At 38.5% G+C, this 25,566-nt stretch overlaps 1 protein-coding gene across 2 annotated transcripts; it reads left to right on the top strand.

Annotated features, from left to right (window-relative positions):
* Window positions 1-2,620: 2,620 nt before the first annotated feature.
* Window positions 2,621-25,439, top strand: CHFR (checkpoint with forkhead and ring finger domains). Of its 2 annotated transcripts, none has more exons than XM_068701240.1 (18): window positions 2,621-2,780; window positions 3,180-3,324; window positions 5,339-5,438; window positions 11,811-11,920; window positions 12,713-12,772; window positions 12,933-13,142; window positions 14,088-14,303; window positions 14,865-15,021; window positions 15,312-15,466; window positions 16,061-16,223; window positions 17,095-17,237; window positions 17,646-17,765; window positions 18,096-18,179; window positions 18,916-18,986; window positions 19,929-20,016; window positions 20,192-20,299; window positions 21,460-21,532; window positions 23,798-25,439. In XM_068701240.1, exons 2-18 carry the CDS (start codon window positions 3,192-3,194, stop codon window positions 23,838-23,840), a joined length of 2,034 nt encoding a protein of 677 aa, XP_068557341.1. In that variant the 5' UTR covers window positions 2,621-2,780; window positions 3,180-3,191; the 3' UTR covers window positions 23,841-25,439. The 2 variants fall into 2 exon arrangements, with proteins under 2 accessions (XP_068557341.1, XP_068557342.1); XM_068701241.1 differs by having other exon boundaries at window positions 2,653-2,671.
* Window positions 25,440-25,566: the final 127 nt, after the last annotated feature.

The following is a 25,566-nucleotide window of genomic DNA, read 5'->3' as shown; positions in this document are numbered from 1 at the left end:
AACCACCCTGAGCTGGGAGGGACATGTCCTCAGTGTACACTGAAGGCGGCTATAGCAGTCTGCTGTTCAACTGCACGGAGCAGCAAATCGGTACATCTCTAATTATTATTTATCTGGCTGGCTAAGCAGTGCAGCATTTAAAACCTAATTTGTTGTATAATTTAATTTTAATTGAGTCTCCCATCCACACAGGACTCGTTAAGTTAGCAGTATGTTTCACTTGCTGTCTTTTTACATGGATACTATGGGAGAGTTGCAGGAGCTGAACCAATCGTTCGCTTGCACTGCACTATCACCAAGGTGCAGTAATTCCTTGGTGTGATTGCAGAGGGATCTCTTGGCAGGAATATTTGGGAAATACGTTTTCTCTGTGCCACAGTGTAACAAAACAACTTCCTCCCTCAGCTAATGCCATGGTTTACACAAAAGATTTGGTTGTTGGGCTTTCAGTTACATCTCCCATATGCTGGTATTTTCCTCTGTGGCTCAGAGATAACAATTACTAGTAAATGTGAGCAGTAATAAAAATGAAGCACTGTGACAATGCTTTTGAGTGATAGTAACTTTCACTGATGTGCCTCTCTTCAAGTGTATAAAAGGCAGCAGTTCTCAGTGAGGACAAAGTCGAAAGTAAGCAGGGCAGTTTACAAACAATTCCTTTTGAAGGGATGCACAGGCCTCAAAGAACCAATTTTGTGTAGTAGTATTACTAAGGGGTGAGTTATAGGCTAAGGTCAATAATGCAAAGCTTTAAGTACGTGCATCAATTTTGACTTACATGGATGCTTGTTTTCCCCTGAACTGGGGCCCATGTGTTTGAGAACTGTGAAGCAATAGTGTATCAATTGAAACTGCAGATCTTAAACACTTTTTAAAAATGATTTAGCTTGTACCCATAGAGATGTGGGGCTTTCTTGCACAGGCTGGTGTCGCTGTGAAGTTCATGTGGCCAAGGGGATTCACAGGGGTTCCCGGAAAGCTTAAGATAACAGCAAAGTCTCATCGCTCAGGCCTGGGAATCAAGTAGGAGTATCAAAGCAAAGAGGTCCAAATGGTTTTGTTTTCAGTGTGTTTTGATTTAATCCAAACTTCAGAATTTTTTGGGGGTGGTGAGGAGGTAGGGGGCAGAGTTCACTGCAACTGTCTGGGTTGTATGACTAATGTAAGAAGCTGATTGTCGGGGAGATCTAGGGTATCTCAGCTTCCTCCTGCTCTATTTTGATGTGCTTAAAACTGTCCAAGTTCCTTGGATGAATGTGGTGAAGGAACTCACAACCAGACAGCCGCTACTGGTGTTGTGCACAAGGATAACAGTTAATCTGCCTAAGAGGCCATCTTACTGGTGGTGCTAATTGGCCTGAGAAGATTATGGTACTATTAGTACAAATGTCTCAGGAAACACTTGAAACAGATACACAGAAACAAGAGACAGGTGTGCAGGCTGACGAACAAATGGGCAGTAGTGATAATTCTTTATGCACGGGGGGAGGAGAGGACCACCAAATTCAGATGCTGTCTGCCTTAATAGCCTTTGCGGTGCTGGTGTGTGGAAGGGGGAGTTAGGTTATTTGTGAAATTCTTCAATGGCTCAGAGAAAGAGGGACTGATGCATAAGAAGCTATCTTTCAGAAGACCCTGAGGAAGGAGCTCCAGATGATGTGGATGTGCCCACCAGAGGACAGGCAGCTGCCCGGTGGGCAGGCACGAGGGCCTGAGGTAACAGCCGTGAGGCTGGAGGGTGAAGGCAGCACCAAGCATGTGATGGAGGGAGACGGTGCCGCTCTGTGGGGCTTCAGACTGAGCTAAGGCAGGAACAGGATGTGCACAAGTGAGGAGGTGAATTGTTCCTGGTCAGTGTAGCACCTTGAGGTTGCTTTGGGTGGGATGGAAGGGGGGGAAGGCGAAGTAGGGGGCCTGGGGAAATGAGGAGGAGACCGATGGCCCCACAGGGGCTGGGCTAGTGCAGTGAGGCCGCCCTTGGGGTACTCGTGAGACCTCCCACTTGGTGTTTTGTTCAGTTATGTTGTTTGTTTAGAACTGTAACAGAAGGCATTAAAACAGAGTGCAAGCTACAACCCCAAGGCTCACAGCGGAAAGCAGAGATTTAAAAACAAACCCTACCACTTTTGCTACAATCTCTTCATTGTATAAAAATGAGATGGTTATGAGGGTAACGAAGAGCAATGTGATGATTCCTAATGGTGTGGGAAGCTCTGCTCCTCGCTCTCATCCCTGCTAGCCATGGGTTTGGGTACGTAAGGACTCCCTCAGTGGTTCACTGCAGGCAGGGACCCCACCACAGGGCACCGCTCCCACCTCAGCGTGATCATCATTTCTAAAGCGTTTCCCTTGCAAGTACGTTTTTCTTTAACCACCACCTCTTCAATAACAAAGAGTTAAACTACGGGCATTTTTCCCTGCCCCCGACCGAGCTCAGCCGCTCGCCGGCACCCCCAACCCGCCGCGAGACCCCCGCTCCGCCCTCAACAAAGATGGCGCCCGTCGCGCTGTCCCCCTAGCGAGCCAGCCCACAGCCAAGATGTCCGCCGAGGCGTCGCCCTCCGCCCCTCCCCTCCCCGGCTCCCTTCTCTCCCCGAAGCGCCGCGGAAGGCGCCGGGCTGCAGCCGGCGCGGCTCGGGGCCGGGCGCCGGAAGGGCCGCCCCCGCCGCCGGTGCGTTCCCCATGGCCGCCTCCAATGGCGGGCCGGGCCCCGCCCCGCGGCGATCAGCTGAGGGCGGCAATGTCTGGTGACAGGAGCCGCCTCGGCCGCCGCGCTGGGTGTAAGGGCCGGGCCCGGGGGAGGGACGGGGAGGGGAGGGGGCGCCGGGCCCCGAGCGGGCGGCCTGGGGGGGGGGATCCGGGCACCCCGCGGCCCCCCCGGGGAGCGGGGCGGAGGGGAGAGGGCAGCGCGGGCCGGCCCTGCCCGCTGCCCCTCAGGCGGAGCCCTGCGAGGCGGCGGCGAGCGGCCCGGGGAGGGCGGTCCGCCTCGGCACAAAAGGGGGCGGCCGGGGGCGGAGAGGGGGCCCGGCGAGCCCCCGGGGGGCGAGGGGCCGAGGGGCGGTGTGCGGGGCACGGCCCCTGTGAGGGGAAGGGGGCACCCGGCTTCCCTTCCCCCCCCCCCCCGCCTCGCCCCGGGTGCTGTGCGATGTGGGGTGGCTTTGTGTGTTTGTTTTTGTCAGATGTGAATCCAAATGGAGCGCTCGGAAGGAGGCGAGCAGAGCAAGCAGCGGCAGCCCTGGGGGAAGCTGATCCGGCTGGGTGCTGAGGAGGCAGAGCCGCACGTCCTGCTGCTGAAAAGGGAATGGACGATTGGTCGGAAGAAAGGTGGGACAGGCAGGGTGTGCTGGGGCCGCAGGGAGCCCCTCCGGCCTTCAAGGCGTTAGGAGGTGGCCTGTAAGGCGGTGGACTGAGAGTAGTTGGTTTTGACCGCTTTCAGCTGCCGGAGGTGCTCCCCAGACCGTCCCCTGTTCCCCTGGGCGCTGTGCAAAGAGAAAGTTTTACCCTGACCTTTTCCTCGTTTCCACCAGATTTCAGCGTGCACACCTTTACAAGCAAACGTGCCTTTCAGGTCATCAGTGACAGTTTGTACAAATAAGAAAAAATGACAGTTGATTCAGAAGAGCGTCTGCATTAGTCTTATTTATGTTCCCTTTTCGTTTCTGTGGTTAAAATGAGTGGGAACTGCAATACAAAATGCTTGGGCTTCACAGAAAAGAAAATGTCCACATGAAAACTCACACTACTTCTGGCTATATAAAGATTGCCAACAAGTACAGAAAGTTTTTCAGAGTGGATTTACAAGCTTTATGTTCCGCATCTAAGGCTATTAATATTTGTCTCTTATTTTAATGCTTACTGCACTTAAACCAGTCACCATGGTGTTTTAATTTTTTTTACTCTGCCATGACAACACTAACTTCCAATTCTTGTCCGTCAGATCAAACTATTTGGGTAATTGCATTTTGTAAAGCAATAGTCTTGAACAAGCGCTGGATGTTATTACTCTATGAGAAATGCAGATAACATGTAGTTGGAAAAACATTTTATGTATTTACATATGGTAATAAGTATTTAGATTGCTTAACGTTATCTAAGCTGTAGATAAATCCTTCAAGTTGAGGTCCAGATGACAGTTTGATTTCTTGCAAGCTGAATTGTTTCTGTACCTGTCTACTGATAGATCAATAAAATGAGTGACTCTCATGACAAGCTTTGGCTTGCAAATATTACTCCTAAAATTATCAAGAATATTTGAAAGGACAAAATGCTCCAAATGAGCTTTCCTGCTACTGGTGTGATTCTGAGTAAAACTTAGTTTACTCACTTTCATTGTGCTTCCTGTTGTTGCAAGTTGTGCAACAGTTAACTGTAGCTGTTGACTGTGCCCTGAATCTTTGGAGCAGGATAGCAATAAGCTGTCACAACTGTCACCAGCATTAGTGGCTGCTCCTTTGGGGTATGTTGTTTTTGTCAGCTGACACCTACAGTTGTACCTACAGTGTGAATAAGTGAAAGTAAATCATATTTTTCAGGTTTAATTTTCCTGTAAGCAGGTGCTTTGAGTCATTTGTGAGAGAGATCAGTGTCTTACGCAAGGAATTTTGAGAATTGCCTTGAACAGTCCATGTTAAAGGGAAGTAAAAAACTTGATTTGTTCAGAGCCCTGGAGTTGTAGGTAGAAAAGTCTCTACCATGTCAGTATTGTCACTACACTTCTCCAGCACATCCCTACATCTTAGTCAGTCCTGGGGTTTTTAATCTCCAGTCAGCTTTAATAATGTAACAATGCTGTCAACAAAGATAAGGAATATTTTCTTATTTAAAACCAAACAAAAGAAAAAGGCTTTAAGGTAGAGCAGTGATACTCTCGTTTATCAACTGTTGGTTCCACAACTGCTTCCTGCTATACCAGGATGGAACCAGAAGTTAAATCAAATCAATCAGTGTTAACCTGATGTGGGAAAAGAGCTGGGTGCTCTGTGACATACCCCTCTAGAATTTAGCTCGAATGCATTTCAAGTATTTGTGAATTGATACCACTCTAGAGCAGAGTAATTGTGACACGATTTCCATCTGTAAAGGCTGGGATTGGGGAAAGAAAGGGAGTGAAAACATCTTAAAATGGTTGAAATAATCTTCTATCAGTACACAAGGCTACTTCACTATATTTATGTATCACATAGATGGACTGTGTTTCTGCCTGTATGGCAGTAGAAATTTTGAACTACTGCAGATGTACATGAGTCAGTTTGTTGTGCATTTATAGCCATGTAGAATGCTGATCTGTCTGTGTAATGTGTATTTTTAAGCACACTGGAAAATCTGGTTTCTTTTTAAGGTTGTGACTTATCTTTCCCTGGCAACAAGTTGGTGTCTGGAGATCACTGTAAAATCATAGTGGATGAAGAATCTGGTCAAGTGTCATTGGAAGATACAAGGTTGGTTTTCCTGTGCACTTCTGTTGTTGTCTTCTCTTTAGTCTGTGAAGTAAAATCTTGTGTATTGCTCAAGGCATTGAGAGTAAACTCTTCTAATTTTCCTTCCTTTTTCTGTCTTTTACTTTTTGCATCTGTGGGGTGGGGTTTTTTAGATTTTTATGGTACTTCCTAAGTATTTTTTTCTTCTTTAAAAGGAATTGATGAAAATGCTGATGATGTAATAGTTCTGTGGGATATTTCTTTAGTCTTGTGGAGGGAAAAAGAAAAAAAAAAAAGGATTAGAGTGATGCCAACATTCTTAAAAGCTGTAAGCATGAGCGTGCCTCATTTCAGGTACTTGTAAAGGGAGGTAGATACCAGCAGTGCTGATCTCAAATCTCATAAAATAGTAAAAGTCTGTATTTGTTATACATCTTTCTGGTATTCAAAATATCAATAGCCTGTATATCACGGGCAGTGTGGTTATCTGTCTCTTGTGGTGGGCATGTCAGATGCAGATTAAAGCCTATTCAAACTACTTGAATAGTAAAAGATACTTGCTAGAATTCTACTGTTGAAATGTGTTGTGTTTTCTTATGTTTAACCAGAATGATTTTTTTTTCTATGGTGTGTCTGTATTCAGTTAAGGGTTTGAGAACTAAGGCTCTTAATGTAAGAAGATTTAAGCACGTATCTTATTGTAACTACTGTTAAAAAGCAAAGCTAATTTAGTGGAACTACTTCTAGTATATAAATTTAATTACATGCTTCTTCATATACTGAAGGCCAATGAACTTGCTATGCTGGTGAAATTATTTTCTGTAGAGTTTTAAGGCTACTGTGGAAGTCAAGTAGCACTGCAGGGGTTGTGGGTGGTTTCTAGTGGATCTTATTTTTTCTGTATAAAATTTGAAATAGGAATTTGAATGGAAGGGTATTTCTTAAGAGATTGTAATCCCCTTCAAATTTTCATCTGCTTCATTTTTGACAGGATTTTTTGTCTAAAATTGCAGAAAGCTTCTGGTTTATTACATGTCAAGAAATTTGTGACATTTCAGAATGTTTCTGTAAACCACATTCTTTTTATGCCATGCCCCTGCAGTCAATAAAGAAACAAATAATACTTTTCTGCCAGCTCCCCCCATTCTTTGTGTCTAGAAGGCATTTTACCCAAAAATGAGGATAACAGTTTAAAATTCAGTGAAGTATATACATAAAGACAAAATTTAATGTGGGAGATTTTACAGGGTATCATGCTGAATCTGTTGTTTCCTCTTCAAACATACCAGAATGCAGCTAAATATATTGTTCTGGGAGTTCAAGGTTAGTGTCGTGTACTTGCTGGGAAAAAAGCCTTTAGTTGACATCTTTCTTTGAGCAAAACGTTTGTCTCTGGTTCAATTAGAGACTGTGCTGATATTAAAAGGAACTCACTTCTAGATATTTACATGGGTTATTTATTTTTATTTTGTTTCCTCAAGTAAAGCCAGAACATCATGGAATTGTTCAGCTTGGAAGATGCCTAAGGAGGTCCCATACTTCATTTGTTTCATTTCCCTTTGTTTCAATTTATGATCTTTGTTGCCTCAGTAAAGAGCCTGGCTCTGTCTTGGTAACTTCCTCATAGGTACCGGGTGGTTGCTATTAGGTCCCATGCTCCCCAAGCCACCTTCTCCCAGGTAAAACAAGTCCAGTTCCCTTAGCTCATAGGTATTGTGCTCCAGCCCTCTGGACATTTCAGTGGGTATCTGCTGGACTTTCTCAAGTTTATTAAGGCCTTTCTTGTACTAGGTTACCCAAAACTAGATGTAATATTGTAAACGTGGGTTAATGAGTTCCTAGCACAGTGGAATAATAATCACTGCACTTGATCATCCGACTACGCCCTGTTAATACAGCCAAGTGTGCTGTAGGCCTTCATCGCTGCCAGGGCATGCTGCTGACTTATGCCTTGGCATAAATCCAAGGTGTATGATCTCATGCTTAGGCATAAGATCCACCGAGATCCCTTGCTGATCTGTCCCCAGCCTTTACCAGTGCAGGTGGTTATTCCATCCCCTGTGCAGGGCATTGTGTTTGCCTTTGCTGAACATTGTGGTGTTCCCATCAGCCTGCCTAACGCCCTCTCTAGAGCCCAACTTTTGCATACACTGAATATAACTCCTACTTTGGTATCATCCACAAGCTTGATAAGGGCGTACTTCCTCTCCCCATCTAGGTTGTAGCTAGAGATAGTAAACAGGATAGGTCTCTCAATAAATCCCTGATGGTTTGTGGCTGTTGGGAAAGCTTGTACTGCGAGAGGCTGTGGGACGAAATGCTAAACTTCAGGGAAAAAATGTCAGGTCTAGCTAGGACATCTAGGTAATGGCTTGTAAATGTCATCCTCCAATATTATTCCACAGTTCCAGATATTTCAAACAGCAGGTCATGCCACGTTTGCCAATCCGTGGTAGTTTCAGAGGGCAGCTGTAAATCCAAGTTTGAAAAACCATCTGTTGTTTCAGGTGTATTTAGCTGGAAGAAGTAGTTCAGACCTATACGGTAATAAGAAAAGCCGGAAAAATTGTGAATGATGTAGAAGTTTTCCTACCTCTCCTTCTTCTCCTCCCACACCCCCATACCCAGCCCAGGCAAAAGCAGCCAGCAGAAAGAGCTAGCCAAATCAAATTAACTTCTCTTTTTACATGATGCATTCATGGAAAGGTGGGGCCTGTTACACCGCTAATGTCATCGAAGGGCTTGCATGCCTGCAGAGTACTACCAGTTAGCTGCTTATGCACGTTGCACTTCTGTGTGGCTAGCAAAAAAAGAATAAGGTCATTCCTGTGTTCTGCTTGCCAGTGAGTTGGTATGAAGTGTAGTTACCTCTTGCTGAATGAAGAGACTAAACAAGTTGATGTAACTACTTGCAGAACACCCCACTCTTCTGGGTCTCCCAGTGTTTGAGCTGAATATCAGCTGAGCTCCAAAGAATCAAGCAGGCTGAAAGAAGAAGAATTTTGAATGTTTGAGTTGGCAATACTGATGCCCAGAGTCCCAGAAAAATACTGCAGCATCAGCTTTTTCTGCTGTTAAGTGGAAAATAGTTTGGAAACATTGCTGTGGTCAAGCTCAGATTTTTCTGGTGAAAAGGAATGCATTGAAGGAGGCAGCTAGTGTGGGACAGTTGAACTGAGTGGACTTTGTTTTTCTATTGTAATTAGTTCAAAGAACATCATTAAACACATTGTTGACTGTTCACATATTTTTTATCTCTGTGGTAGCATACTGAGTTCTTGGATCTATTTTTGAAAAGACTTACCGTAAATTCGCAGGTGGAAGGAAATGTGCAGAAAACTCAATTATTGAGTAAACAGAAATTTGGAAATAACAAACACAAGAGTTAGCAAATAGTACAATAAAATATCCATGGAACCACCCTTTTTTTGATGTATGTTTCTGCTTTATTTTCCAAACCATGCCCTAGTTGCTTGGTACTGCTTGAAAGAAATACCAGTTAACCTGACACAGCTGAAGCAGTCATTAGTTTGCTGTAAGTAAAAGCAATTGTAAGATTCTTTGAAATAGAAGTTTAAAAAGCAAGTAAAGTAACTTCTAAGGACTTCCTCTTGTTGTATTCTAATGTTTTTGTTCGTTTGTTTTTAGGATTCTCATTAAATATTAAGTGATTTTTCACAGCAGGGAAGGTTTATTTGCACAAGACTCTTCCCTGTGACAGACAAGCAGGTATTCCCTTTCTGTGGGGGAACAAGAGATTGATCTTCACTGGAGAGTGGTGTCCTTTCTGCTACTAAATTCTACTTATCCTGCAGTCAAGCTATTTCTGTGAATGTAAAATAAATAAAAAAATGAGACTGATACAGTAGAGAAGGGCTTCAGTAACTTATTAAAATTCAAAATTCATTTCAGTTTACAGTGTGTTCAGGATAATACACAAATAACTTCTAAAACTATCAACCCATAAGCTTTACCATAAATTACATTCTTTTCCTGGATGGATACCAGTAATTACTAGAAAGTAATAGACTGTCGTTTTTCTGGGAATGATACCAAAGTATCTGACAATACACAGATCATTTATCTACTTCAAAAATAGGCGTTGTCTGAGTGAAATGTGATTGTTCATATAAATTCTGTACAACAGCCTGGATAATGTATAGTTCATTAATCAAACTGTAAAGTCATCAACCATGTTGGAACTGAGTCAAGGCTTTTTTTTTTTTGTACTCTTTTAGAAAGGTGACATTGTGACCTTTTGTGACATTGTTTCATAACTCAGACAACTTATGTCTGATGGTCCTGTTTTTCTTCTCCATGTCAAAAATAATACAGCCAGTTAAAATAAATTCAGTAGTAAGTCCACATTAATGACCTTCATATTTAGGATTCTCATTGTGTTTCCTACTTACCTTATAAGGACCTTACTATAGTCTGAAACATCAGAGGAACGTGCAAATGTCGTTATTCATCATGTGTGTCTCATTAAAAATACCCACAACATTAATCCAGTATGTCACCATATCTGTTCAATGTCTCTGAACGTTTAAACCGAACCCTGAAACTGGAAATGCTAAGTGAAAGAATAACACAATTATCTGGGGTAGTTGGATTTTTTTTTTCTTTGATAATTGTGGGATATAAAGACAACTGCTTCAGTTTGCTAATGTATTTAAGAAAAGCTTGTGATTTTCTGTGTTGAAACCAATTTATTCCTACTTCATTTGCATCTGTAGATGCCACATAATTAATTACTTAGTTCTCATCAATGTCAGTATAACTGTTCAGGACTGAAAAGATTTAGATATTTGTAGCTACTTTGTGGATTAGGGTCCTGGGTGGCAGTTTCTGCAGCTTGCATCATTAGACCAAGAATGAGTGGTTACTGATGCATGATGGTGATAATTTTTTTCCCAAGAATGCCTCACTTGATTTATTGCCCCTCATAACTATCTTTTTAATATATTATTACTAACATCAGTGTTAGGTTAAAAACAAATATAGTTTCCAACAGATGGACTAGAATTATTTTTCTTAATTGCTAAACTTCTTGTGCTTTTAGCAACATGTCTGTTCTACTGTCGTTTTCATTCTCAAGTCTTTCAGGCTTCAACATCTATATGCCTAAAGTGAAAAGGCAAGCTCAGAATAGTTTCTTGGCTTATAAGGGAAGCTTTTAGATTCTTTAACGGAGCAAAGATTGTTGTGACCTGAAGATTTTTGTTTGTTGACATCTGAAGTTGTTTTATAATTATTTATATTGGATTAGTTGATTCATCCATATATAGAGAGAAAGCAGTTGCATAGGGAAAAACTAGTATCTTGAACAAGACATGCTGTGGTTATTCAAAAGGACTTCCTTTCCCTTCTAACATTTCAATGTAATGCTTTTGACTTTGTGAAAAGGTCAGCAGTCCAAAGTTCTCTTTTTCTTTCTTTCTCAGTTGATACTACTAAATAACAAGAGAATTTTCCAGGTTCAAGTTGCTTTTTTCAAGGAAAAATGCAGAGGAGAAGGGAAGGTGCTAATTTCTAAATAACTGTTGCTCTCTTCTAGAAAAACTAGGTTTCTAGGTCTATTAAAAGACTGCGAAGTGTCCTGAGAATGAGCGGTGGCCACCAGGAGGTGGCAGCAGAGATTTGCTGTCATTTCATGGAGAAGCTTGCTCTGCTGAGGGGAAAGAAACTGATCTGTTCTTTCATATTTGGTACTAATTGCTGAGACTTGAAATAGCAGAAGTCTGAAGTTCTAGAATGTTGCAGCCCTGAAAGAGGCTTATTGTAATTGAGCTGAAAATTTTCAGTATTTGAATAATGTGATTGAGTTATAAGGCTTGTATATAAAACATCACTCACAGTGAAACAGCAAAGATCTCTATTAATCAGCAATGCTTTGTATTTGCTGCTTCCCCAGTTTAATTTCATCCATGAGTCTTGCAGCTTTTATAAATACCAAAATAATTCTTTCCAACTCATCTTTTAATTGTGCATTTTTTTTCACTTTATGTCTTGATTTCATATATTTCAGATATCCCTTCCTGTTTTATACTTAAAGGGAGGAGATTTTTCTATAGAAAGAATCATCTAATTATTTTGACACAGCGGCCAAATGTCAGGGATCATTTGTCTGTCTGTCTGTCAGCTACCATCTCTTTACTAGGAGCTCTAAATGAGCTCTGAAGTCCGAATAGCCGTGAACTTCTGTCTCTCTAACAGTTGGTTTGGTGTTTTGTTTTGTTTCTGAACAGTTCTTTTGATCCTTTCTTAAAATGTTTTTGAGAGACAAAAGTATCTTGTATTTTTCTTGTACAAAAGTATCTTGTATTTTCCCTTCCTTCTCCTAGGTATTTATGAAAACATTTACTCCAAGTTATCTTTTCTTTCTCTTTACAGTACTAATGGAACAGTAATTAATAAACTGAAAGTGGTTAAGAAGCAGACATACCCTTTACAGACTGGAGATGTGATCTATGTTGTTTACAGAAAAAATGAGCCAGAGAACAGTAAGTAAATAATATTTTTTTTAATGGTATACTTAGTCATTTTTGAATCATGAAAGGGAAAAAAAATATATAATTAAAACAGAGTTACTTCATTTTAAGACAAACAATTTGTTGACATGTAGAAACAAGTCTCCATAAAAGAGGTCATGGACATGCTAATGTTTACAGTGACAAGTAGTAAGTTAGGGAAATCTTTCAAACTGTATTAGTTTGAAGTGTTTGGCTTAAAAAAAATAAAATTGGCGAATGTGGAGGTATTTTTCAGTTGGTTTTATTAATACATACTGAGTTAGTTTCTCGATGAAACTTAGAGCATGCCATAAATCTGTTTGTTTTTTTTTTTTTTTTTGAGTTCATGCATTTCAGAAATGTAAGCAAAATGGATTGAAGAATTTGAGAAATTAATTAAGAAATAATAAGCTAAATGTAACTTAATAAGAAGAACAACTTTCGCTGAATTATCCCTAAAGGTACTCACAGTCTGCTCTGACACAGAGCAATTTTAGGTTTAAGAAACATTTAAGCCTCTGGTTCCACGGCTGGCACAAGTTAAACTTCACACAAAAGCACCTCTGCCTGGTTTCATGAGAAGAAAAGATCTTACTGTGCTGTTCCTAATTGCCTCCTGAGTAGGAGTATTAATATTGTACTACAGAGGTGATCCCTCATGTCCCTATTCCGTTGTCAGACACTTTGGGGAAGCAGCCGCTTGGACATAGAATTAGCTTGTGTGAGATTAAGGTTAGCTGATTTTTGTTTAAAAATTCTGATAAATATTTTTATCTCTTTCAGATGTTGCGTATCTTTATGAATCCTTAAACACAAAACAGGATGCAACTCAAGAAACAGTAGGTAAGGAAGTAATTTAAGACCCAAGAAGAGGAGCTAAGCTAAGCTCCAATAAGTAATGCAGCCTTTTTGAGAGAATTTGATTCCTTGGGAATTCTGAAGCGTAAATGCTACGGTGACTGTCACATAGATATCTTTCCCCTTTTTTCCCCCCTCACTGTAGAAGCTAATGTAGAAAACCAATGCCATGTGACCAAAGATACCTCAAGTACAGGAAGAAGTAATGATGAGACCCAAATTACCTCATCACCATCAGCTACTCAGTCTTGCTATGAGGAACCACAGCCATCTACTTCTACATCTAACCTCTTTAATGCTTCTTCTACCTCTCTTATTGAGTCTGCATCTGAGCAGGATAATCCTTCTACATCTGGTAAGAATTGTGTCAAGTATTTAAAGTTTGATATCACATCAGCTGTTATTCCAGATTTGAAATTTAACCTCACCCTTCTCTGTGTCTGTAGCATTTACGTCGTGAAATTCTAAAGAACTTTCTCTGAGTAGGCAGGGTAAATCTTGGTGGTTAGGTAGAACAGTTGTGAGAATTGCTTATGCTCAGAGATGCACAAAATCCTTGTAAAGCCCAGACTGTTCCGTCGTTACACTATGGGTTTATAGCAGTCTGGTGAAACCTTAGCAAATGTATATGGTTCATATAACAAATCCAGTAGATACAAGTGCTTGCCTGCATGCAGTCATTCTGAGAAACTGCTTTAATTGTCTCTGCTGCCAGTCACCAGACCCCTTTCTCTTGCTTAGAGCTCTAAGGCCGAAATATACTGCATAGATTCCTTGTCTGTTACCTTGTATTTGGAAGTGTAATATCCCAGTGCTGCACAACTCTTACAATAGACCTGGAGTAAGAGCAGTTCTCTGAAAAATGGCATTTGACAACAGTTCATGGGGACTTCTTCCACTCCTTTGAAATACATGGAAGTAAAGCTTTGTGCTCTGCTGTGCTCCTGACCTGTTGAATATTATCAATATTGTATAAATCCTCTGCCTAGCATCTTTGTCAGAAAGAACTGATGTGGATAACAGTCTTTGAATAAATACTCTGTACTTTAAAGAAGGGTGTGTCGTGGGTATTTTAAGTATGGTTTCACAGCTAATAGCCTTATTTCCAGTTCTTCCAATCAGATTGGCTCAGAATACCTGTGGTATAGTTAAGCAAATACTACTTCTGTGCTTTTGCACTGCTTTTTCCTATTCAGATGTTTCAATTGATGTATGTGCATCATCAGCATTTGAATAATTTCTTTTTTCATGCCCCATGTCTGTATGCTGTTATGTTCAGCCTTGTGTTTTTATTTTGCAGGATCGCAATCCTCAGTTTTCACTCCTGTGCCTGCTTTCCCAATCTTAGAATCTGTGTGTCTAAAAGCACTGCATGATGAACATGAGAAGCTTGATGACAACACTGAAACTTCTGCAATCGCTTCAGAAATCAATGACAAAGAAAAAGCAGAATCAGATGCTCAAACGACAGGGGAGGAGGAAATTTTGGAACCTGCAAAGAAGAAACTAAAAGAAGGCTAGTATACTGCACTATTCTGCAGCCTACTCTGCACTCTTTAAGATTATTGTTGAAAGTTAGTTTAAAACACTTAGACATAGCTTTAAGTTTCTAATTTAAGTTTGTTAAAGAAGCCCAGTGAGGTTAAGAAAAATAAGGACAGATTATTAGATTTCTGTTAAAGTGAAGTAAATTGAAAATGCACACTTATCAAACTTAAAGAGGGTTGAAAGGCTAGGTTAGTATGGGATAGGTAATGTTTTCCCTCCTCACAATGTAATTCTATGTTGTAGTATTGTATTAAATAAGGAAAGTAATGCTTATCCCCTCTTTCCTCCCATCAGTCGGTTGAGTCAGGTCAGCTGTCATCAGTCAATTTTTGATTTCTTCTCATTTACTTGTTTTCTGGTCCAGTGAAAATGATGACTTCTTTAGCAGAAACTGTTATGTGTAAAGCAAGAACCTTCAGTGGGGCCACTGACAGTGAACCGTGAATTAGTGTGCACCTTTCAGGTCTTTTTTTTAAACAGTTAAAAAATAGTTTCAAGAAAAATACTACGGAGTCTTCTGCCTTTGTAGATGAAGATTCCTGTCCAAATGTTCCAGCAGCAGCTCCAAGTGAATGTATAATTAAAATTGGCTCTGAAGATGCAAAAACATCAAATGTGAAACCGGATAAAATGGAAGAAACATTAACTTGCATTATCTGCCAAGAACTGCTGCATGACTGTGTAAGGTAAGTTTGATTGACAAAAGCTGTAATCATGATATTAAGAAAAGAAATTCAGTGACAATTGGCTTAAGGTGGCCTGGATATTTAGGGTATTCACAAGCCCTTCTGAGTCTTCTTTTTTTTTTTCCTCCCCTCCAAACTATATAGTTAAATGAAGTGGATGCTTTACAACTGTCTTTCTGATTATCTCAACGCAGCATAAATATCTTTTGAGTGTTAAAAATTTAACTAAAAATTGAAAGATCTGTTTTTTTACTTAATTCTTTCATTGCTGTCATGCTTGTGTTTTCCAGCTTGCAGCCTTGTATGCATACTTTCTGTGCTGCCTGCTACTCAGGATGGATGGAGAGGTCTTCTTTATGTCCAACGTGTCGTTGTCCAGTAGAACGTATTTGTAAAAATCACATATTGAACAACTTGGTTGAAGCTTATCTAATTCAGCATCCAGGCAAGTTGAACAGTGTGTGTAAAAGAATCTGATGTATTTCACATATTAGCTGTGTATGTAACTGATGTAAGCACAAAGACTGTTGTCTGTTAAGTTTGTATATGTCATGCTTCTCTGCTGTTTTCTCTGACATGGCTGTAAGAAAACAACTGCTTACATTTAGTGTGACATAATAGCTTGTAATATTTCAAGTAGTGTTGAGAATTAAAGGTGATTTAATACTGTAACTGCATATACTAGGAATTCTTAATTTTACATGTATATGACTACTTAATCACGCAAAGAATATCAGTTCTATCAAATAGGAGGCACTGAGTGATTAGGCTGCCAAAACTCAGATAATTCCGAAAAATATACTTAAATATGGATTTAATTAACTTTGATCATAGACTCATGAAAACAAAACTTCACTTGCCTGTTACTAGAGTCTCATTAGCAAACGGGAATTTAACTAAGAGCTTTTAGAACTGTTATCTAAGAATAAATTTTATGGAAATGAAAATGCAATAAACACATTGTTAAAGTAGGGTGGGAGTAAGAAATGTGATGAATCTTGTGCTCTTTTCTTGAACTTCGAATTTGGTTTTCATGCAGATAAATGTCGTAATGAAGATGATGTACGTAGCATGGATGCTCGAAACAAAATCACTCAAGACATGTTGCAACCTAAGGTGCGGAGATCTTTTTCAGATGAGGAAGGAAGTTCTGAAGATTTACTGGAATTGTCAGATGTAGATAGTGAATCTTCAGATATCAGGTATGTCTGTGTTGTGCATTGAATTAGATTTGTTTATGCTTGAATGTCTAAACCCACCAGCTAAACTAGTTCCACAAACACTATTATTGCTGATAGTGTTTCCATGATCATTTCCAGAATGAATCTTTTGTTTTCAGTTAAGTTCATTCTTACCAGTAATTATCTTGGCAATTCTGCTGCCATCCATCTTAACTTTGACCAGTCAACAAAAAATATTTAATGCTAAAACACCCAAAAAACCAGCAATACTCAGTTTATGACCAACAGCTCTATACTGAGTAGTACAACAGATTTATATGAGATGTGTGAAAATGCTTTTTGTGGCTGTTGCTTTACAGAAAATCGATTTCTGGCTAAGGTCTTGTTATGAGATAAGCAGTCTATGACCCTATGAGTCTAGCTGCAATAGTTGTGCTTTCTTACACATCAGGCATGCTGCTTTAACCAGGTATATGCTACTGAAGCATCTGATACTTGACCTAGGGATTCCCAAGTACTAGAATAGCTTCTCATTTCCAACAGCAAACACTTTTTGCTGTATGTCTAGCAGAGAACAGAAAAACTCTTCCAGTAGATAATTATTCCAACTTTGTTCCATTCTTTTTTGTTCATCTTACTTCCAGTCACACCACTCAATTTTCTTTCTGAAGCTATTAAAAATCCTTTCTTTCACAGTATTTCCTATATGTTACAACTAAAGCATTCTTCACAGCTGTGAGGTACTGAGTTATGTAAACTTCCATATGTTACTGGATGAAGAAATTCCAATTTTAAACTTCAAGAATATGACCAACCTCGTCTAGCATAGGGATGTGAGTTCTATTTGCATTTGTTGGGTGTTATTTCCTATGACCTTATTTCCTTTTTTCAGTCAACCATATATAGTATGCAGACAGTGCCCAGGATATCGAAGACACTCTGTTCCAACTCTGCCTGGCACAGGCCAAGAGACAGAAACAGGAGGAATGCAAGCACTGGGAGATGCACCCTCTACATCTGCCAACTTCCCTGCAGGTTGGTGTCATGAAGTCTTCTCAGCAGTATGCAACTAAGATATTCCAACTCATTCACCTGTTATGAACTAAGAATGCTTACTCTTGTAGTACTGTGAGAATGTCACCACTCCACATAGTTATCTTTGCAAATATCATGAAATGTGGCTGTGGTTCAGATAGACTTCTGATGATAATTTGTAAATTGTTTTACATATTCAAATATTTTTACACACCTCTGTAGTTTAGAAGTCTTAATGTAATTTTTCTGCTCTTTTAAAGAATCTTTCTAAATATATATATGTTGCTTCCTTGATACTTGCATTTTTTTTAGTCTTGTGTTCACTAAGATCCCTAGTCCAGATTGCAGTCTTGTGCATCATTGTCTATACTTTTGTTCCTTTTTCTTTCTCTTTTTCCATCCATCTAGCTGTCCAGGAATACGTGTGTCCTGCTCAAGGAAGTCACGTAATATGTACCTGCTGCTTTCAGCCAATGCCTGACCGAAGAGCAGAGCGTGAACAGAATCCCCATGTTGCTCCTCAGCAATGTATGTGTGTATATATATATATTTTATTTTTCTTTTTAAGTTTTTCTTAAGTTTGGCTACAAAACTAAGTCTTCCCTTATTTTAGTGAAGTTTATTTTGAAGAGTGTTCTTTATTTGAATATTCTTTATTGGGTTCTTGTAGTCAGTGCATTAAAATCTTCCTTCATAAAATTTATTATTCCTCTATAGAGTTTATTTTAAATTTGAAAGTTTTACTTTTATTTTAAAGCAAGTTTATCAGGGCTCTTATTATTATTGCTTTATAGGCACAGTGACTATTGAGTTTTTTTGTGTGTAGTCATTATAGGGGTTTTCTTTGTTATCTTACAGGTACAGTTTGTCTGCAACCCTTCTGTCACTTATACTGGGGCTGCACTCGGATGGCATGTTTTGGCTGTTTGGCACCGTTCTGTGGTATTTGGGGATAAAATGTTTCTTATGAGCATGCTTTCTTTGCAAAAATTTCTGTCTTGAACTTCGGGTAATTTAAGAAATATGATAAATTAGTTTGAAATACAGTCATGCAAAAGGAAACACAGGCTGTGTCCTCACATTACAAATACTTCTTGAGCGATGTGTACATGTATTAGCTTTGAGAGGATTTAATTTCTTGTGTCCTTACCATATTCAGCTTGAAAGCTGCACTTGTTGAGCAAAATGCTTTCCAGTATAAAAAGGATCATATTGTATTTCAGCCTAGTAAGAGAATCATGCAAGTCAATGCAAGAGCGCTGAACATTTGGTGTTAACTGATTGGAAAAGAACCTTACTCTCCTAAATATGTAGACTACTGAAACTCAACGTTTTAAAAAATAAAAATAAATAAAAATTGAAAAATAAATTAGAACAGTTGAAATTACTTGACTGTAGTTTGAAGCTAATGGAATATGCTTCGATAATACTGTTAATTTGTGTGATCGCTACTACTTTCACCTACTGAAAGTGAAATTGTAAAATCTTAATGTTTTATCTTTGATTTCAACTGGGAATTATATATCACATGCTTTAGCACATGCTGAACACAGCCATGTGCTTGGAGCTCACGTGGGTCTGTGCACATTATTTCAGGAAACAGAAGAAACTTCAGAAAATGCTTGAGGGCTGAGGGGTTGGGGAAAGAAATAGTAACTCTTCTTCTTCTTCTCATTAGAAATAAATCTTGGTGACAAGTGTTTAGATGGAGTCCTAAATAACAACCACTATGAGTCAGATATCCTAAAGGTATGCCTAAAAATCTTTATGTAGGATGCAAAATAATAAATGTACATTGCTTAAGATTTACTCCTGAAATTATATGTGCTGCCTGACAACTAAAGTGATGGCATTGTGTCACTTACAGCACATGATTCTGAAGGGCAAGTCATATGAGCCCTGAATGTTCAGCTGGACCAAGACTGTAGTTACTGTATCTAGACTGGAAGTATTTTGAGGCGGTGATTTGGCTTTTCCCATCTTTGTATAATAGGGCATGGTATCCTGTAGATGTATTCTATTTAGCAACTCTTCCCTTTCCACCCAAATTAACAAAAAATAATCGCCCTAACTCATGAATTTGAGTTTAAATGACTAGAATTCAGATATGTTTAATTGTTAAATCATCCAAGAACTTTACTTGTAATGAAGTATTTGTTAGGGAAGGCAGTTTCTACAGTCTAAAGTGTAACATCTGAAATATTAATTAGAGAAAAATAAATCACTAAAATATATCAGGAAAACATACGGTTTTTTTGTTTGTTTGTTTGTTTTGCCAGAATAGGTAAAATTCTATTTGTGATGCATGGAAAATATTTTGTCCATGCCATGACTAGGTTATCTAAATTAAGTAAAGATTGGATGAAATCTTGATGCAAGTTAAATGAGAATGTGACTGAAGGGAGATGATGTGACTTAAATGAGAATGTGACTGAAAACAATTTGCATTGTTTTAGCAAAAGTAGGTAAACTCTGAACAAAAGATACTGAGCTAAAGACTGTATTGGTGATCTGAAAATATCTTGCTCATTAAGCTAAAGAAATGGTATTTTATTCTTATTTGTAATCAGAATTAACCATTTTTGAAAGCCCAGCTAGATCTAGATTTGGAAATATTTGAGGTTAAATGTCTCTGTCTTATAATGTTGGAGATTTTTCTTATTTAAGCACTTAAATCACTTTTTTTTTTAGGATTACCTGGCATCCAGGGGTTTGACTTGGAAAAATATGTTAAATGAAAGTCTGTTAGCTCTTCAAAGAGGAGTTTTTATGTTGTCAGGTATGTTAATGTTCATTTTGGTCTGTGTGTAACTCCTTGTATATGTATAACTCAGTAAGTAATATTATCAAGAGGTTTGAAGTTCTGTGTATATAACCAGTGTAATGATGTTTTTGTTAAGTCTGATTTCTTATTCCTTACACTGACATTATGTACAAACTGGATTTCTCCCCAGATTACAGAATTACTGGGAACACAGTGCTTTGCTACTGTTGTGGCCTTCGCAGCTTTCGAGAACTTGCCTACCAGTACAGGCAGAATATTCCTGTTGCTGAATTGCCAGGTGGGGATAGCTTTGCACAATACAGAGAAAGTCAGTTAAAGAGTTAGTTTTATTCTTGTGTCTTCTGTTTGAAGCCTTAGATTTAAATGAGATTTAAATGAGATGTGTGTTTATATTCTCCAGATTAACAGGTCCCAGTGTAGGGCAATTTTTTAGCAACTTTATGTAGCTTGGTGGAAGTCTTTTTGCAGAGCTAATATGCTGATTGCTTTACTTGTCAACTGCTAAATTTGCATGTAGTTATTGTCAGACTCCCTAATGGGATCTTTTCTTTCAATATGATTTCTTATGCATATAATAAATGTATCTGCTTAGTGAGAAGAGGAACTCAGTAAAATCCAGAATAGATTCAACAGGAACTGGTTGATGTAATTTATTTTTTTCATTTAAATGTGTAAGATGATACATTTCCTGGACAACTTCATATTTTTACCAGCTCTCAACTAGGAACAAGAATGTTTTCATAAATTAATTCTAAATCTGTTTCCATTTACAGTTTTAGTATAAAATAGCATACAAGCAACTGTGCCTCCTTCAGTCCCAAATCTGTTGGGAACAGAAGCTCTTCCAACAGTCTACTTTTAAACATTACATTTGTCCAGTCAGTTCTTGCTAGCAACTACTTCCATGTCTAACTATTTAGAACTCTGCATCTGTGCATAACAAGAGACAGTCAGTCTAGCTTGTTTCTTCTTCGTGTTGCTTTTCTTTTTAGCGTAATGCCCTGCTGGACCACTGAGTGTAAAACATTTACATTTATGTATGTAAAACTAGGGGAGAATAACAAACTACCCAGATTAATTAGTTTTTCTTTTATATGGAAATATATATAGACATGCTCAGTGTCCTAAACTGTGAAGTCTGTTAATCAGTCCATTAGTCTGTTAAACTAAGTAATAAACTTGACAGCATTGAGAATCATATCTTTTCATTGTAAGTCTGTATGAGGTTTGGAATTATTTTTTTATCCTTTACTGAGTGTTTTCTTCCTTTCTGCAAAGGTGAACCAAGATAGTTTATTGCAGTTTCTTGCAAATGTCTTGTTTCTTTACAATGTTTGCTCTGTTCAGTAATCAGCACTATCAGTGGTGTAATAGCATCTACCACCTTATTCAATAGTTTCGTTAATAAACATAGCATTTTATTTCCTCTTCTTGTAGTGACTGTCACATCACGTCCTGATTGCTACTGGGGGCGCAACTGTCGAACTCAGGTCAAAGCACATCATGCCATGTAAGTTATACAATTTATAAAATGTTTTTGTTTGTTTGTTTGTTTTTGGGCTTAAACAAAACCAAACCTTTGAGGTGCCAGAAGTAGCATGAGGAACATGGCTGTGGTATACACAGAAGTGGGTGAGCTTTGGGTTGTATTTTTTTTTTTGGTTGGTTATTATGTAAAACATCTTTGAAATAGGCCCTTCATGCATGTCCTAAGGGCACCTCTAGCACTTTTAAGTTGATGTAACCTGTCACTAATGCTTCTTAAGTCCTGTTTTCCACTCCCAAGTCCCCTTTGATGCATATCTCTTCCCCCAGTCAAGCAGCTTTTTATTTGCTCATATCTGGAATATTTCTTGGAAACGCTATAAACAATACTTAGCCCTTTCGGATCTATGAGAAATACTCCTGTAGTGAGCTGCAGCAAACCCTGAAGGCATAAATTGGTGGGAATATTTTACAACAAGAAAAGCAAGAAAAGTTTGGAACGTGTGACGTTAGAAACCTGTTGTAGCTTACCAGTTCAGGTCTTTGAAGGAGTTCAATATATTTTACTCCTCTGACTCAAGCAATCTGTCACATGGTAAAAATGAAATACTGAGCCTGAAAAAAGGGTAGTGCTCTATTTCTCAAGTGTTTTAGTACATCTATGGGATGTAGACTCCTGGTTATTCATGTGAAACGTCCATCCAAACTAAGGTCCTTGATTTAAAAAAAATAAATAAAAATTCAAGGCCACTGATAACCAATGCAATGCCTTTCTTACAAAAAGAGGCATGAAGAGGATGTATGTCAAGACAAATATTAAAGAATTTTAAAAAACAAAACAAAAATTGTCCACCAAAGAGCTAACTCCCTCCAGGGAAGGTTAAAAAAATCCTTCTTGCTATATTCTCTAAATTCTCAGTGTGGTTCAAGACAGAAGAGCTGTTATCCCTTATTGAGAAACTGCATTTAATGAACAGTAGATTTTGCAGCATCTTTCTAATGCTGCAGTGAACATGCACACTTAGCATAATTCCTTTAATATTTCAGGTACTGTGGGTTGAAAATAACCAGTCTTTACAGCTTATTACAGATCATAAGAAAGACTTTTAAAATATTCATCCCCAGTCATTTACAAATTCAGAGGGTTTTACCAAATACCTTTCAAAAATAACTTGGAATTTAAGTTGCAGATTTAATTCAGAAGCACCACTGTTACCTGCAACTTCACGTTATAGGACTGTATATGTTCACACAGGAAATACTGTTTTGAAATGTTAGTGTTAATTCAGTAGTAAGTAAAGCACTTACTAGTTGTGTGCATTTGCATTTTGGTGGATAACTCCATCTAAAATGGAAATGACTGATTTTTTTTTTTTTCCTTCTTTTCTTTCAATCATTACCAGTTTCTAAAACTTCACTGGCCGCTGCTGTTAGTTTTTAAAATCCATAAACGCAAACAAACCTGTCATACTGTTCCTAGATATCCAGTCGTGCTTTTGTTATTGAGCTAAATAGTTCAGCTAAGTAGTTTGGTTATGTAAGCAAGGTTTCTTTCTAATCTTTCATCTGATTCGATAAGAGGGAAAAAATTCATGGTCTCATTTGCATTATCTCTTCCACACGTCTATATACACACTCAGCACCCCAACTCATGTTTCGCTTTGTGTCAGGATACACATAACCCAAAGAAGAGAGAAACAGAATGAATAGTGAGAGGTTTCTGAGAATTAGAAAGGAGTGCCTTGTATAGAACTTTGTGTGATCTATTTAGAGCAGGCAGACAGGCTTGCCATTCCCATGGAACCTAAATAATATAGAACGAGAAAAACGTTACTTGTATTTTATCACCAGAAGAAAACTGTAAGCCAGCAAACGAACTTGTTTGTGCTCAAATGTATTATTAGACTGCTTAATACTAGTTCCCAGTGAGTTGTGTAATACTGTCTACTAAAAATAACCCATGTCTCTCAGGACAAAATTAATTCTCTTGATTCCTGTTTTAATTGCCTTCTGGATTTGAAGTATGCAGAAGTATAGAGGAAGGCTTTTAATAACAGGTTTTCTGTATGCATAATAAAACTATCAAGTGTTAGGCAGGAGAGATGCTGAAAATCCTGTTACAGTTAACATGTTAGTAGGATTTCTAAACAGGTTCTGAAAAACACTGTTAGTGTGTAAATGTTCTGTTTTAAACGTTTAAAATACCTTGTGAAAGATGCTGACTCTTGTGTTGCTTGACTTCTGAGAACTGTGTTGCATTTTAATACTTTCTTCTTTTTTTTTGTTTCAGGAAATTCAATCACATTTGTGAACAAACACGATTCAAGAATTGAATACTTGTAGTCTGTAGAGAGGGGACAAAAACTTGTTTTACTGCTTGTACAGTTTAAGGTTTCAGGGGATCTTCTCAGTTCTCCCAGTAGCAGGGAATCAATAACTTTTGCATCAGGTAATCTGGTGTGAACTTTTTATTTGTAGAATTTTACAGCTGAATATGAATAAGGTAGGTTTTTTCCAAGAAAGTCAGCAAGCATTGCATTCCATCCTCATGACTACAGTGTCCCTGTATCACTTCAGTGAAGAACACATACAGAAATCACACACAAAAACCAGCCATATCTTGGGAAGACCTAAGAATAAGGAGTGTATTTGCACTACTTGTGAAGAAACTAAGTAAAATCCTTAGACTTAAAATAGAAATGTTTTGTATAAGTATCTGATGATTATTTCAAGAGCCATTAATATTTAAAAAGGAAATTGTCAGTGTATATTTGTAACTGCATTTTGCGGTAGTCTGATATTTTGTCACTACCCTTTGCATTTGGGCTAGAAATACATTAATCTTCACTTAAAAAGAAATTCCGTCCATTAAACAGCTGTTTCAGCTTAAAGCTTCTACCATATGTGCAGTGTTATAGTGGAAGAAGTACAGTTTCTTTTCTTAGTTTTGTCGTGTTGATGGTTTTTATTCACGTTAAATTACAAAAATAATTGCACAAAAAAATTGAAAATCACATTTAAAGTTGGGGTAATACTTGAAGCAAAACAGACTTCTGCTAATATTACTTCTGTAGTATTTTATATCAGAAAACCAAACCGTGCTTTTGACATAGAACAGCAGCCAGTAGGACACTGGTTCATTTTTTTGTATTTCTTTTTTGGTTTGATATTGTATGCTGAGTATGTACCTCTGCCATGCAGCTGTTCTCTAGCATGCATACACTGGTAAAAAAAAAAAAAAATGTAGAAAAAGCTGTAATTTAAAACTGAATATAGCGGCTTTACTGGAAAGAACAATCTTACAGAAAATAATTACTTGGAGAAATTGCAGCAATATGGAGGCATTTCTGTAGGGATAGGGATGATGAAGGGGAACACTGGTGTTGCTGACATAAATAACATAGATCTTATTTTCATGCCTTTTGCAGAGTTCATTCAGGAAATGTCCCACGCATCATTTAAAAAAAAATAAAAATCCACCACCACCCCTCCCTGCTCCCCCAAATTGTTTGATCTGAACTGTTTCATAATAATTTCGTAGTTAATGTTCACAAAGCTCAACTGGGACCAATTTCTCTTTTTCATCATACTTAGAAGAGTGAAACAGAATGAGAAGAAAGCATACAAAGTTACCTCTGTAGATACCATGTTGTTTTTAAGTATGCCTTACTTGTGAGTAGGATTTATACTGCAATGTTAAAAAGTGTACACACTATCTTGCGATGTAATGGAGCACAAATGATGCAGCACATCACGTCTACTGGTGTCAGTGAATTAGAAAACAAAAACTATTTCCAGTAATGCACATCTTAATATGAATGCTAATTAAAATTATGCATTTATGTTTAGATTTTTATTTTTTAAAATAGCTGCCGCAAGGCTGGGTCTGCTGACCATGTCCGTATGCTATTAAAAATACACTTTGGAGTGGACTTCTCTTCCTAGTCTCTGGGCATTTTCTCCTATGAGTAGGATTGAAATTGGATCTGGAATAATACTTGAAACTTCTTTTAACAACAACAGTGTGTTTCTGTCTTTTAGTATTATTAACAATGTTCT

Source organism: Anas acuta, chromosome 17 (genome assembly GCF_963932015.1).
Source record: "Anas acuta chromosome 17, bAnaAcu1.1, whole genome shotgun sequence".
In the NCBI taxonomy this organism is placed as follows: domain Eukaryota; kingdom Metazoa; phylum Chordata; class Aves; order Anseriformes; family Anatidae; genus Anas; species Anas acuta.
This window is presented reverse-complemented; position numbering and strand designations above follow the sequence as displayed.